This window comes from Leuciscus leuciscus, assembly GCF_965113295.1.
Source record: "Leuciscus leuciscus genome assembly, chromosome: 14".
In the NCBI taxonomy this organism is placed as follows: domain Eukaryota; kingdom Metazoa; phylum Chordata; class Actinopteri; order Cypriniformes; family Leuciscidae; genus Leuciscus; species Leuciscus leuciscus.
The window spans coordinates 5,651,828-5,668,707 of record NC_138738.1 but is presented as its reverse complement, the minus strand read 5'-3'; the positions used below and the strand labels follow the sequence as shown (position 1 = coordinate 5,668,707).

General features: G+C 36.7%; 1 protein-coding gene across 11 annotated transcripts in view; it reads right to left on the bottom strand.

Moving 5' to 3' along the window:
• Window positions 1-16,880, bottom strand: part of ptprt (protein tyrosine phosphatase receptor type T) — a 246,281-nt gene that overhangs the window by 70,484 nt on the left and 158,917 nt on the right. For 6 of the 11 annotated variants that reach the window (XM_082136321.1, XM_082136320.1, XM_082136323.1 and 3 more), the window contains exons 13-15: window positions 10,459-10,495; window positions 8,473-8,529; window positions 596-731 (exon numbers count right to left, since the gene is read on the bottom strand). In XM_082136321.1, coding sequence (XP_081992447.1) covers window positions 596-731; window positions 8,473-8,529; window positions 10,459-10,495 — 230 coding nt within the window. The remainder of the gene's footprint in view (window positions 1-595; window positions 732-8,472; window positions 8,530-10,458; window positions 10,496-16,880) is intronic. The other 5 variants (XM_082136328.1, XM_082136322.1, XM_082136329.1 and 2 more) reach the window with 2 other exon arrangements.

Here is a 16,880-nt window from a genome sequence, read left to right as displayed (position 1 = left end):
TAGACAAGACTGCAGATATATTTTGTAACTGACAAAAGGCAACTATCACTTCTATTAATCTCAAAATGGCCAAATATCGGCTTATCGATATATCTGATATATCAGTTTATTGCTAATAGGATATTTTTAATCGCATCCCATCTATCTCAAACTTTAGTTTGACTTCAATTTAAAGGGTTCAAACCTTAAATAGCAGGTCGGACAAACACCCCCGTAATTCCTGTCTAGACTGAATAAACTGTTCCAGACAGACACTAGAGGAAAGACCTACGAGCGAGGTGTGTTGGCGTGCGGCAGGGACAGCAGAGGCACTATGGTGGGCTCTTGTAAGGCACAATGACATGAGGGGGTGTGCTGGGGGGGGGGGGGTAAAGATGGTGAGAGGAAGTGATGTAATGAAAGAAAGCCAGTGTGCATGTTTCACCAGGAGACACAAAAGCTGATTATGTCAAAAGCAATGCTAACTAACACCTTCAAATTCCCCTGAAAAGACATGTCTCAGCTATTATACATTCAAACATGAGCAACTATATATACAGTACATACATTCTATTATTCATCATAATGTTAAGCTAAAAGTGTGTGCTAGCAGTACCTGCGTTTGAAGGTGAGAAGAACGCCCAGGAGAATGATGACAAACATGAGGATTCCCGCAATGACGCCTGCCATCTTTACAGTGCTGTCCACCTGTTTTTCAGGCTCTATGTCATTGGAATTCTGGGTAGATGCACCTTTAAAGCAACAAGTACATCACAAAGAAGAGAAACAGTCTTTAACTAAGACAAGAGCTGTTGAGAAATGTTCTATGGTGACACACACAAAACCAACACATACAAGAATAAAATGAAAACACATAATAATGAAGCCCAATCAAGCACGTCCCACATTCACACTCTTTCATTGGCACAATCAGTCCAAATGAAACATATTCAAAAGAAACACACATTCAAAATTAAAATAATTAAATGCATTTAAATTTAGACAAAACAAATGCACTAGTGACACTGATCATTACTGTGTGGCGGGTCTATGGCAAAGGGGAATCGTTTATTGAATGGCATTAATTAACAGGCAACAGACAAAAAAAAAAAAAAAAAGACCTTAAGGAGCTTTTCAAATACTGGATCACTGTGGTGAAATGAAACACTTTAGGGCCTTTGGATTTTGGGTTAGAGAATGCAAATAAACTGAAAGACAATTCAATGCAATAAATGCAGGCGTGAATTATGGATACAAGAATGATTAGAAAAACAAAAAGAGGATGAAGGCAGAGAACGAGGGTAGAGATTCATGCAGATGTACAGTATGTGTGTCTTTGTGTACATACGGGTGTTGCATACTCGCATGCACCACATCTTGCAGGACGTTTTGTTGACGATATATTGTTATTTTGATATCTGTATAAAATCTTTACAACCATGCATGACTTTTAGAAAATACTGTTCGGATTAGCGTGGCTCCACACCAACGGCTCATTTTTCCTTCATCGGGCATGTAATTCTACTGTGAAATTGCCATTATTTCTATGAAAGAATTTCATCTGTTTGCTGTTGCCGTAATTCACTTTTGAAAAGATTATAATCATCTTGATATTTTTGCATTTTATTTTCAAAACATGAACTAAATGAAACATTCCACCACTTAATAATCTATATCAATCTTAACAATGCAAAGAAGAAAGGATGCATATACATACACATTTTTTTTTATATATAAATAGTTGCATAAAATATCTAAAGATGCACAAACCTTAGAAAAGCATGTAATCCCTGCCTTCAATGATTAAACAATTATGTTGTTATTTTTACCTTCACTTTACACTTCGAGAATTTTTCTTAAACTGCCAGTGCGACATCTTTAACAATCTGCTGCATATTAACACATTGATCTCTCTATGTGGGTGGTTTGCTTTCATGTAAGCTCAATCATTTGATTTATTTATTTCCCTCAAACCGTACAGTTCTTTTAAGCATGAGAAGATTAAACATTCAAAAAAAATTCTGGAACTGTATGCTGAAGAGATAAACCTACACAAAAAGTCCTTTTATTAATCAGTATTTTTGGCTTGTTTTTCAGTTCAAAAAAAAAAAAAATATGTATAAATGCCAATGGTGTAAAAACACATTCAAGAAATTCTCACTGAAAAAAGTCTCACTATTTCATGCAATTTTGTTTAAGGATGTTGAGATTTTTTCACATAAGAAAACATGACAAATACTGTGCCGACAGCGATTTGCAGTGACATAACAATAAGAAATCATTAATTTCCAGTGAGTTATTATAAACTACTTGTATATGTGTCCACTTATAATGAAAACAAAACATTGTGCTTTTATAAAATAAAGAAAAGAAAACGGTGCGCTTTTTGCCGTCTCCTGATTGTGAACTTTTTCTGAAGCACGTCACAAAAATTAAACAAAACTCAGCGAATACTTGCCACACCAGCATGAACAAATATAGAAACATTTAAAATATTTTCTAATTCAAAACGAAAAACTAATATTTTCTGTTTATGTATGAGCATGCATGAGACGCTGCAAAAAACGCGATACAATTGCGCAACAGTTAAAGACGTCCATGTATCGCATTTACATTGAAAAACAACAGAAAAGTAGCGCAGTGGAATGGAAAGATGCATTACGTGTGAACTTGCCCAAAGGCAACGTACGCAAACCCATGGGTGTCGGTAGCCTGGAAATCCAGACCTAAATCTAAAAGATTAATGGTCTGGTGTCGGTCAATGAAAATCGGCCAGCTCGAGGGGCGGCACCAAGCATGCATTTGAAAATCTCACAGCACGCAATTGGATAACACTACGACCAATCACAACAATAAACCCCATACGCTTAGCTACCAGCGGAGCTAACTGGTAGATTAGACTCTTCCGGTCGGCAAAACAGCAAAAACACCCTTCTTGCAAAGGAACGATTCGAGCGGTGTCTTCTGTTCCTCTTTTGGGAAAAAGCCAAGTCTAACTCGTTCATTGTAGCGGCCAAAGCCGTTTCAAACAACTGGTGTTCATCCATAGCCATCTTGCAATGTTTACTAATGACTTCGACGTCGCAGCGCTGTCGTCTTCTGTTTAGCTCGCCTCTGGCCCGCCTATATCAGATAACCCGATGTGATTGGTGCAGCTCAGATCGAGGGGCATATTTAATGAGCTCCATTCCTCGACACCAGAGTAACTCGCTGAGCAAATTCAACTTGTGCTCTCGCGAGAACTCTGGTTTACCAGGGAAGGGTGTCGGAACCATTGTATATGCACTTTTCAGAGCGCTGTCAGTCAAATCCATTCCACTTGAGGAATGCCCTAAAAAAATTAATGAAAATTAAATCCATTACACTTGGCTCATTCAGAGTCCAGGTAGATCTAAGTCAGTTTAATCACCGTTATATATATTAATGCGTTGTTTTCATTGAAGTGCGCTGCGCACACACAGAAACATTCAGGAGCACAGAAACTTGTTATCAATGTTGCCCCACAACTTTAAGTAATAAAATAGCTTGGCTACTGAAACGCTACATTATATTTCTCAGCAACGAAAGGTTACGTCACTATTCTATTACTATTAATAAGTAATTAAACTCTGCTTCGTTGTTAATAGAGAGAAGCTGAACAGATGCAGATTTGAATCTCTCTCTCTCTCTCTCTCTATATATATATATATATATATATATATGTATAATTAATTCATATAAATGCTATAGTTTGTTCATTCAAATAAATGTAACCTTACGCACTTTATCTCTGTGTCTGATTCAAAGCGGGCAGAATGCTAGATCTAACGAGCGTGACTGATGAAAATAAATCATTAAAATTAAATAATGCACTTCGCGTCAGGTGGTTCTCTGCCTCTACGTTGTGCATTAAAATCGTTTAATGCACAGCTAGCCAAGGATTAGCCCCTTACTTGTTTAATTAAAATGCCCCAGAATCCCGGAAATGTCATCTACTACAGTAAACATTTTCTGGGGGAGGACCCACCCACATCTATTTATTTGCTTCTGACGCCAGGATTTCTATTTCCTGTCGCTGTGCAGGCTCTTTTATTGCATACTGTAAACAGCCCAATAATCCTTTTCTTTAAAGGCTTAATTTATGTCGCGTTGACCAGTCTGTCGATTAAAAGCAGTATCAGTTAAGTCAAAAATGTGATGTGCAGTCAGGTTCGAGTGTGTGCGTTGTTCAAACGAGTGTTCTCACTGATACGCTTGTTGTGATTCGCAGAGTTTTGACGAGTTTTATAGTCTTGATATTGTTTCTTATTCAAAAGTGGTCAGCACTCCCAACCTAAAACCTCTTCCCGCGCCCCTGTCCGACGCCCATGTGCACTGCAGACCCCTAATGCCAGGTTGAGACTACATGATTTTTGTCTGTTACAATAGTCACTATGACAGATTTGAGATTTTGACTACTAAATTCATGTCGTGACATGGACAAGAAATATGTCTTTACTGGCTACCGAAGTGGCGTGTTAGGTAAATACTAATTCTAGAACTCGCCGGGTTGCTGAGGCGCCTCCGCAATCGTATTTATCTTTTTTCACTCTGTTGTGGTAGTCCCTCGAGGACACATCATTAAGGCAGGAGTATTGTTGCCATAACTTCACGAACCTTTCCTCCATTGCATAATTCTACCAGGCAACAGTTTTGGTTTGCCATGTTTGAAAGCTCTGTATGGAAGAGCTTCTGTCCTCTTATTGGTCAGTGTCACAGATGTGACAGAACCCGTGTTGGAGGACCGAAAAAATAAATAAAAAATGCTAGTCTTTCTGTGGAGACGTTGTGAAGATTTGCAGATGCGGCATCGGTTGTCGTCTACTATAACACACTACAATAGATAAAACAAAAGATTCTTGCGTCCCCATGCCCATTGTCGTTTACGAATCACCACGACACCCTATGCCAAATGAATCGTGCCAAAATTGGGCTGATATTGTTTAGTCTGAACGCGGCAAGCAAGACACATATATTTTAAACTGGAATTTGAAAACGATCACAAGTTTAGTTTCTTCTGACCTTTGAAATAACACTAAGCCAATCTCTTCTAACCTTGCTAGTCTTTGGAGTGTTTTCTAGCCAAACACTTTTTAGCTCCATCCAGAGCTGTCAGAAGGTGAAGGCAGCGGTATGGATGGTTTACGCGGATGGACTATGTGTTCTCCTGACTCTATCAATGTGGTAACTGAACTCCATGTCCTCCAGTCTGCTCTGATCTGATTGGGTTCAACAGTTCATGATTCACACACACAAACACATTCACACACATAATAGACACTTTCGCCATGATGTGGTTCTTTTCTGATACCATCCTCCCAACCAGCACTATCTTCACAACAATATTAATCTTGACCTACCAATTTTGACTCATTTTACCAACCCTTTAAAGACATCACAAAATCACTTCTCATAGAGCTCTATACGTCAGCATACACCAAAAAAACAGATGAATTTATAGCACATACATTTAAAATACTGATCAATTTAAATGTGTGTCCAATCTACCCTCAAAATGCCATCTGGATAGAAAATGCCACCTACTTCTGACCAGTAATAGCAAGCAGTACATCATAGTTTTGGAAGTGTGTCTTAAAGTAAAATGTATTGGCCACTTTGATGTGTTTCAAGAAAGCTTATCCAAACAAAATTGCTAAGATAATGCTTCCCAACACAGTTCCACAATGTAAAAGATGGCCAATACAATACGGAAAAATTACACACTTCAGCTTTCAATAGTGATTTTTACAACAGTTACCACACATACCACCCACAACCTAGTAAAGGCAAAGAAATAGCTATTCTATGTGCTTTTATTTCTATAATTTTGACATATTGTTGGTTCTAATGACTCTCACACCTATCTGAATCTTAGCAATCATGCAGAAGTGCTCTTTTAAGACCTATGCTATTTCCTTCCCAATATACGATTGTAAAATTATACAGAAAAACTCAAACTCCCCTTGATTAGAAACACTCGCCATGCATTTCCCTTCAACCACTTGCTCTGCATGTATGCCCAATAAAAATATGTGAGTATGCAAATCCTTATATTTTGATGGGGTAAAATTAAGTATCAAAGAGGAATTATTATCAATACCCATCATATTAAAACGTAATCCCTACCATATACAGGGGGCGTTGGAGTGGGTGCATTTTAATTGCCGGCATTCAGCGATACTCTGTGGTTCTGTTAGCATGTGAAAAAGGTACTTTTGTGTAACTTTATTTAAAGCAGGTCTGTAGGCCGAGGGATTACGCAAGGGTTTATGGGGGTGCATATCACCGTTGAAATCTCCACGTCTATTGTTCGCCAGTCGACAGGATTACGGATGCATCGTTGGATGCATCTAATAGGATTATAATCTCAAATGGACTCAGATTAAGACTAGGCAGTCATGTAAACAACCCATGATGCTAATGGCTCAAAGAAGTGTCCCCCTTTAACAAATACAAAGAGGTTAAAGGGTGGATTTTAAATACATGGGACTTAAAATGTACCAGCATTGCTGGTGTTTTTGTTAAATTTAGTTAAATTCCAGATGGGAGCATTGAGAAACAAAGGGTATTTGTGTAATCAAACTGTCAATTGATTTCAAGCTCAAAGTGTCCATGCATAATGCATGATGTGCTGTGTTTGTTTCTTTTGCTTGTTTTAGGAACTGTTGGGACAATGCGGCAAACACAACTAGGTTTTGCTTTCTAATGCTTTGTGAATATTACTGGCACAAAAAAGTGTTTGGAAAAGTCACATCTAAAAATGTATGAATTTCATTGCATAGGAAACAAAATATCAAACCGAGTGACATCTGCAAATAGATATTATTTATTAATGCAAATTTTAAGTTAAATACTGTATAAATGTTCATTTAAAACCCAACAATCTTCTTTTAGTAAATTGTGTTGCTTGAAGAGTGTGCTTGCACATTCTTTCTTTACAATAAAAGCTGCTTGCTTTGATATTTTGCCATCTGTGCATATTCAAGTTTCAATTAAGTTTGCAATTATTTTTTGGGGCCAGTGTGCACTCAAATTCAACTCTCAAAATATAATTATGATCCTTATAACTGCATGTCAATATATATATTTAAAATGTAAAATGACGACAGCTTTAATCTGCATAATTCAGACGATTAAGCATTGTAACGGTTCACTAGCTGGCTAAAAGTCGACTATCTCCTGTGCAATGCAGATATCCAGCAAGACCCTTCAGAAATGTGAGACATTTTAGTGCAAGCAATTTGTAATTTCAGTCAGGGCAATTGAGCATATTGTATGTGACTGAAGAGTGAAATGGAGAAGCAATGAGACGTGGACTATATTGCACTGGAACTAAAGAGCTGACACCTGTGCATGTGCATGTGTGTGTGTGTGTGTGTGTGTGTGTGTGTGTGTGTGTGTGTGTGTGTGTGTGTGTGTGTGTGTGTGTGTGTGTGTGTGTGTGTGTGTGTGTGTGTGTGTGTGTGTGTGTGTGTGTGTGTGTGTGTGCAAGGGCTTGACATCTGATCTGAACAACAAAATCCACCCTTCAATATATAATAGAAATAGAAGAATTATATGAACATACAATAAGCAAATATAACAAACACACTCAATACTTCCACACACACATTGTATATGTGCACATGAATATATATCTGGAATAGAAACACACACAAACATACAAGCGTACTTATGTACACAAAAAACATGCTGGCAAACACACTCACACTCACATGCACACACACACACACACACACACACACACACACACACACACACACACACACACCGGTTAGGCTGGCAGGGTCAGAGTGTATGACTGGGGTTATGTTGGGTGAAGCGGTCACATGTAAGGGGTGGAGTTTTGAGGTAAGGCAACGTATATCACTTTACGCTCACATTTTGCTCAGAAACTTATTAAGCTCTAAAATATCTTTAGGCATATCCACATTTAAACAATGGTCTGAATTAATAAAACAATGGATTTAAAGCCAGCCATAAAAAAGTATATATTTTATATACACACACACATTTAAAGCCAGCCATAATAAGTATATATACTGACTCCCGGTAAGCAACAGATCATTCAGAAGCAAGATTATGTAATTTCTAAGAAGGCAATATTTGAATAAAAATCATAATGAAATCAGTTTTTCAGAGCATAACAAGGTCATGAGCAAAACTAAAGTAGAAGGGGATATTTGTTGTTTTTAAACATGAAATATTAATATTTAATATGATCATTTAAAACATGTGGGCGGCACTAAACATTCTCAGGGTACCAAATTACATTAGTGTCAATGAAGTCAATGAGAATCAGCTAGACTTTTTAGTGGACCAGACATGCAAAAAATGCATTAAGATGTCGATGGAGAGAAGCAGAATAAAGGAACAAGGTCTGGGGAAAAAAAGAGAGAAGGAAACAACAGCAGAAGAAATGTGGATGAAAAGAACAAAGAAGAAAGAAAAGTTTGACTATGGTATAATATTCACCTTCACTGGGAATGACAAGTATGTAGGGCGTGGTATTTTGTCCCCTACCTATTACCACTAAGACAAGGTTTTACGTTCCAGGCCGGCATGCATGAGAGAAAAGAAGGAAAGAAAAAATAGTCTAAAGAATTATGTTTTCAACTTGATCATCTGAGCTTCCTTCCAGTGAGTAATATTTGGCTGGAAAGGAAACTGAAATGTATATGATACAACAGGTAGGCTAATGCGCAAGGGAAAATTTAAATTACTCCAGAATCATCTAATGGAACTGACAGAGTAGGCATAAGAAAATTGTATAAAAAAAAAAAAAAATGCAATTTATTTTTCCAAGTTGAGGCCTTATGTGGCTTTTGTCTGCAATTCTATGAAAACTGCAAAGAATAATAAAACTGTAATAAAAAATGTTTTAAAATAAATACATTTAGGGGGAATACACTAAGACTGAATTGCGTCTACTGTCATTTATTTGCATTTGCATTGTTTAAGCACTCGATTCAATAAAGGAATTATGCAAATGAGGTGCCTGTGCTACAAAATGTGTGCTGAATTCAAAATTGCATGTTAATATAATAGTGCTAAGATGTGGAGGATGCAGCAGATTCCTGCATTTTGACATACTTAACTGCGACCCACCTGAATTGGTTCTTTAAAATACAAAAAGTGCACTCTGTGATCACTAGAAAATGAAGACAAACATATCTTAATGATATTTTGCTGACCGCCTACTCAACGTGGGAGGTAATATTTCCACAAATAATCGTACCAGGCACAAAACACTGGGTTTCATGAATAAGGCGCAATCTTAAACCAGTTGCACACAAAAAAGAAATGTGTTTGAATTTAAATGAATGGAAATTACTTAATTTAAATACAGTGCAGTGCTATTTCATTCTCATTAAACTAGAATTTAGATGGAGAGTGAATAAGACGAATAAGGTTTTTACTTACAGTAAATAGAATGCACAAAAGTCACGCAACCGTTTTAGTGAATTCACCCCGTAATCTAAACCTACTAAAAACTCCAACATTAAAAAGACAAGGAAAGGTAGAGAAACCTTTAATGTCTGTATTCAAGGCATCACCAATTTTAAACCATGTCTTTCTAAACAAAAGTTTTTTTTTTTTTTTTTTACAATCATAAGAACCCAACTCAGGACGGATCTATCTGGGATATGAAAGGAAAACAGGCCATGGGAAGAAAAAAAAAGCCTGACATGGAGCAAAATAAAATGAGTTCAGCAAAACAAACAAACAGGTGTGTGCAGAAGCAAGCTTATTGAATAAGATGGAGAATAAACCATAAGGTATGAAAGAAAACTGGAAAAGAAAGAATGGGGAAGAAAAAAAATGCGATGAGGCTGAAGCGCTGCACGGCTATAGTGTCTCTTTATCCGTGATGTCCATTAAATAATAGAAAGTCTCTTGTGATTGCTCTTTTCCTGGAAGTGATTATGTAAAAGGATCTTTTTTTACGGAGAGAGGGGGAAATGAAATGGAGCAAAAGAAACTGAACAAAATTGTTGGCCAGAGGCAGATAATCATGCAGGTAAAATAAAATGGGATTTCAGTTTTTTTCAATGAAACCGGGAGCGCTAATCTCAGTCTGATGCAAGTGAGGTTTTTCAGACTGTACAATGAAAAAAATTCGTCCTTTTTTAAAATATTTATATATATACACCTCATCATGTTTAGTAATGGGTTCCACTATAAAATCAAAGGTCTATTAAGAATACAGAGGAAATAACATTTATAATATTAGATCTGCTTAATTTCAACCAAAACATGACTTGAGTTTCATTGAGTGTGTTGGGCTACAGGAACTTAAATTAAACAGAATTATCCAAATATCAACCCAGCCAAAGAACTTTTCCAAAGCATGTCTCATCTGAATATACAAAGAAACAAGCAAAATAAGTGAATAAATCAATAATAATAATAAAATGTGTCATTCATACAAACTAACAATAAGTGAAACAATTCTCATACCTTTGGTAGCTAGTCGCACACAGTTGATTTTGGTTTCCTGGAAGAGGAGAGGAAAGTTTGTGTTTTAATTAAATGTCAAAATGATACTGTATTGAGGAACATTGTTTTTGTCAAGCTTGAGTTATCTTAGTAATTGCAACACAATGAAGTGCGGGTTATTTTCCATCATCAGGTGCATGACATTAAGAAACAGTTAATTATATAACAACATTTCTAATGATAGTGAAGGATTCACAAATGCAGTGCTGAGGCCAAAACAGAGAGAAGCCAACATTACTGTTACATTTCCCCATGCATGTAAAGTCACTACAGCTACTGTAAGTTAAGTATAGGCATTTAAGGTGACAAAACTTGTACATATCATACCACATACTACTTGTTGTGATCTACTTGAATAATATGAATACAACTGTTAATTTAGATGACAGAAAAACATTTCTATTCTATTCTATTCTATTCTATTCTATTCTATTCTATTCATTCTGTTCTGTTCTGTTCTGTTCTATTCTATTCTATTCATTCTGTTCTATTCTGTTCATTCTGTTCTATTCTGTTCTATTATATTCATTCTGTTCTGTTCTGTTCTGTTCTGTTCTGTTCTGTTCTGTTCTATTCTATTCTGTTCTATTCTATTCATTCTGTTCTGTTCTGTTCTATTCTATTCTATTCATTCTGTTCTATTCTGTTCTGTTCTGTTCTATTCTATTCTATTCTATTCTATTCATTCTGTTCTATTCTGTTCTGTTCTGTTCTGTTCTATTCTATTCTATTCTATTCTATTCTATTCTATTCTATTCTATTCTATTCTATTCTATTCTATTCTATTCTATTCTATTCTATTCTAAAGCATTCATGGCTGCCTGGAATGCCAGTTATGATGATAAAAATCTCGCTCGCATCCTTGGAATGCCATGTGTGGCGTGACAGGTGTTAATTAGTCGGCAGATTTCGGTGTGAAGTCTGCATGGAAGTTTAGAGCTCTGAGACAGGAAGCCAGATGCTACCATGTGTTTCTGTGAGCGTTTACAACAGCCTCTTGTTTTGAATAGATCTGCTGTCCTTGTGCACATCATCTCAGTAGACACGTAAACAATAATGCCTTCACATCACAGGGTCTTGAAAGGGTTTGCTAATGGCAATATTTCATTAAGTTATATTGTATAGCAGCCTGTGTTACACATCTGAAAAGTGTGCCAATCTCAGCGTAGCCACAGGGAGCTCTTTAGCATTCATTGTTTTCTTCAATGCTCATCTTTCTCTTTTAGGTAAACTACTGTCTTGGAGGAGCAACAGTTTGATGAGAATATTGCAAGCTAGCTGCCCCCCCCCCCCCCCCCCCCCCCGTTTAACTCTGGTTTAATAGCACAGACATTTGAAGATAAGTTTATTACCAACACAGCAATGCAAGAATGAGCATTAAGTTGCATTTGCAATGCACTGGCTGAGCATTCACACCTGTGTTTGAGCACATGCCCAGAGTGTGCTCATACCCTGATTAGTGCACTACAAGTTGCATTTGATAAAATAATCAGCTAAATGACAGCCTACTAATAAATAAATCTCACAAACACACAGTTGTCAAAATTCACTATTAATTGTTCTTTTTTGCTTTTTTTATCACCACTCAATATCACTTAAATGTATTCTGTATTAATCATTCAAATTAATCTGCCAACTGATTCTTTACACCGGTGATTTACCAGTGTTTTGTCAGATGAGAAGTTTATCTATGTATAATCTTTTTACTCTTAATTCCTTTTATAACTGTATCATCTTTAAATCATTTTAAATTCCTTTTATAACTGTTTTAATTTTCCTTTCTGTGTAAAGCACTTTGAATTACCATAGTGTATGAAATGTGCTATATAAATAAACTTGCCTTGTCTTGCCTTTCCTTTACAAGTACAGTATGTTGTTACCCAGAGACATGAAAAAAACAGACTAAAAAGTAGTTTGTTTGCATAGTAAATGCTTATTTTTTGCTATAAAGGTAACGTGGGATAAAAATTGATGCTATAGCTAGTGTGTGGTTGCTAAAATGCTGCTAAAATGTTGTTAGGGTATTCTGGGTGGTTGTTAGATGGTTACTTGCTGTCTCAAGTCAAAAGAGTCAATCCTAGAGTCTATGACATTCGGACCCCTATGTAGATATGGCCCCAGTGCCTCCTTTAAAGTAAGTCTATGGGATTTATCATCTGCCAACTCAAAATCTTAAGTCTGATTGCTTAGAAAGGTAAAAGCACACATGTCCTCAACAGGACCCATGATTTCAGGTATCATTTGCATGTTGCAAATTATTAAATGACTAACCCTAACATAATAGTAATGAAGCTCACCTTAGAAAACACCACTAATAAATCAATCGGAAAAGCATATTGAAGAGGCAATACAGGCAGTCTCTTCTCCTAGCATTTATTTTATAACTTCACTATGCCATTATCAGTGCCACTCTTCAGAAACATTAAAAGTCCTCTTGGCAACACTTCATTGCACGTATCAATTTGGCTCACGAGAATCAAAACCAATATGAGTTTCTCAAATACATTCAATGCTGATGAATGCAAACACAACACAGACCTCAACTCACACTGTTGACACTGAAAAATTAACCGTCAATGCAGTGGAAAAGGGCAAATACTAACATGTGACCTTGCTGTCAGTGGCGGTTTGTCCCATCTGATTGTGGCATTGAAGCAGGGGGTGGATTGACACAGTGAGGCAGAGAAGGGTCCATATGTGAGCAGACCATCTGTCTGTCACAGAGTGCTATCGGACATGCAGGGTCAAACACACTAGCCAATGTAAAATGGGTGAAAGTAATATTGTTCAAGTTTTAAGAGGATTTACCATGCAGATATGGATATATACTGGATATATATGGATAATGTTTTTATATAAAGATTTCTATTCCAAATAAATGCTGTTATTTTTTAACTTTCATCAACAATCCTGAAAAACAAAAATATGAAAATGAATATTAAAAGCATGACTGTTTTCAACATTGATAATAATAGTCAATGTTTCTTGAGCAGCAAATCTGCATATTAGAATGATTTCTGAAGGATCATGTGACGCTGAAGACTGGAGTAATGATGCTGAAAATTCAGCTTTGCATCACAGGAAGAAAATACTAAATTCAAATAGAAAACTTATTTTTAATTGTAACAATATTTCACAATATTACTGTTTTTACTGTATTTTATATCAAATAAATGCAGTGACTTCTTTCATTTTAACATTTAAACATAAAAAATAAAAAAATGACTGACCCTAAACTTTTTAACAGTAGTGAATGGCTCTCTGAAATATACCAAGGTTCTGAAATTCATGTGTTTACATGTTATTCTTTGGTACTTCCAAGAAAAATATGATTGTACCATGGTAAGGTAAACTAACTGAGTAATCATCATGATAAATGAACTTCAGTACCATAGTACATATCGAAACTCTGATACCATCACTGAATTATCCTCCAGTACTTTTGGTAAGAGAAAAGGGTGAGAGGAAGGAGGTGAGGGCCGCATGTTAACAGTGCTTCGTTTCTGAGAGCAGCCTGAGCGCTGGGACTTGGGGAATGGAATAATAGGAGAGGGTCTCGGCTGATGGGAAACATCCCTACAGGAAGTGACAGCTGAGCTATACTGTCTGCCCCTCCAGTCAAATAATTCACTGACAGACTGTCAAAGGCTTTTTACGATGACTGGGTAATGACGGGGAGAAAAACGCAGAGAAAGATGGAGAAAGAGGTCTGAAAAAGAACAAATCTTAGCAGCTCAGGGGAAACTGCAAGGTGAGAAAAGAGACTTCATGTAAACATTTAACTCAATTATTACTGATAGACTACACTATGACTGTTGGCAGATCGCATATCAATACTGGATTGTTACATTTTCTAAAGGAAAGGAAAGTGATGCTGGTCTGTGCAATGATGCTAAAGTGTTGTGGCTCATTATCAGGGTGTTGCTAAGGTATGGCAAGTTGCTCTTAGCACATTGCTGTGCGTTTGCTATGGTGGTTAAGATAATCTGAAACAAAATGGTAGCAATAAAGAGAAATGAAAAAAGGGGACATGCATGACAGTTTGGAAAGAACGTAAAAGCAAAAAGAGAGAAAATAAGCTAATAACTCCACAGACCAATCCAACTGACTGCAGTTTACTAAGCTTGAATGACACGTTTGCATTGATGTGTTTAAAAAGAACATGGGACTCTTATGACAAATGCTTAATGGTTAGCTTGAGAAGTTGAAGAATATGGATTTCATGTCACTGTCCAGCTTTTTGCCATGTCTACTAGAGCTAATCCACATGACAGCAGATTTACAGTCAATACGTTTTTCTAGTTGGTCACTCACTCAATTCTGAAGCATGTTATGGATTAGTTAGTCATTACAGCAGTTTTCTTGACACGCTGGCCACGATTCTCTTCTGATGACAACAGCTACTGCTGGAACCCAGGAACACATATCTATCTATGGTGACAAGGGAAAATACATTGTTTTCTGCAAAATTTGGGCCAATAAATTGCAAACTGTATACGCTATAGACACACTATTAATTTCCCCCAAAACCACAAAGCAACCACCCAGAACTCACTAACAATCACTAACAATGCCATAGCAATGACACAGACATTCACACCATCAGCAACTATATCATGGGACAAGAATGTAAACGAGACTTAAACTCTTTTGACTTGGGCCAGTAAGCAACTATCTAATAACCACCCAGAACACTCTAGCAACCACATAGCAACACCCTGGTAACCACCCACAAGACCTTGGGACGGCGAGTTCTGCACAGGCAAGCACTATTTGTTTTTATTTTAAATAAAAGCAAATATCTAGTTGTTTTCTATTTTTTTTATCTATTTATTTGTCATAATCAACTGTTGCGTGTTGCACAATCAGGCTGATCAAAAAAATCACTTCCTAGAAGACGAACAAAAGAGAGATAACAAAATCACAAATTAAAGTATATCACAATTTAAGCTGACTTCATCCAGTTTCTGCAGTGTTTTGAACAGATTTTGAAATGGATGCTTATAATTATGAATTATGAACACGGGTATGAATGATTACAACAACCTCCTGAGGCAATCATCTACACATTAGGGGCTCGGGAGGAACAACGCTCCAGTGAGAATGAATAAAAGAAACGTGCAGTACAAAATGACAAAAGGAAAGTGTCATCATCCAGTCGTCTGGAGGTATTTGAGACAGCGGCGCTACAATTTCAGGAGCTGTTGCTTTCGAGAGTAACACCTCCAGTCTGGTGAAATGTATTACCAAGAGGATTAGGCAAAAGAAACTAAGAAACAAAACAAAAAACAATGGCACGAGTTGCTTTCGCTGTCTATAGTCTTTCCATTAATACAGAGCACTCTGTTTTTCATAAAGAACAAAGGAAAGCATGACAGCTGAGTGCAGTGTTAGGTGTAAATGAAGAAAGAAACAGCGAGAGATTCTTAAAAAACGTGTGAAACAAGCACAAGATGCTTTAAAAACACTCCCAACCGCCGCAAGAGAGAAATGTTTTGTCTCCATCCAAATACTATCAGCCGCTGATGAACTGTACAGAACAACAGGAAGAGGGTGATATACTAATTAACCCTTGATTAAGGCTATTCCTATTTCATTTCTTCAATTAAGAAGCAATTCATCATTTTCATGAATATATGAATACAGCTAAGTATTTCACTGCACTTATAAACAGTCCTATTAAATCCGCTTCGAGCAGGATTCGAACCGGCGTCTCCGGCATGGGAGGCGGGCGAGCTAACGCTAACGCGCTAATACGCCACTTGAGGCCGGGGGAGTGAGGTTTACTTGCACAGCTTTTACTAGCTTGACACCGTTACGCTAACCACCATAAACGACACTCCCATCCGAGTCACGGCACCAATGTAACCGGTCCTACTTGACCAGCTCCAAGCGGGATTCGAACCTCCATCTCCGGCATGGAGGCGGGCGTGCTAACAAAGATGCTAAAAACCACAATCTCCATTCCACATTGAGCAAATGAAAACTCTAAATGCAAACCTATTGGACAGTAGGCAACAAGGCACACAATTTGGGCAATTCATAGGGTTTTAAAATAAATCAATAAAAAAAATCTAATCGATTAAAATAAATAGATATTAAAATAAATCAATAAATATTAAAATAAAATAAAAACCTACCAATAAACCAAAAGAACTAATAATAATCATCTTAATTTTATTATTCCTAATATAATTTGTATTATTATTATTTAAATTCTAAAGAGCATCTTGTACTTCAATTGCCTTTCCTTACAATTTGATTTAGAAATAGTGCTGCTAAATAAATATTTCTTAAATATTTCTTAATTTATGTGACATGTCAACTGACCATTTAACACTTGACCATTAAACACTTTGTTTGCTTGGTTATTTTTTTTAATA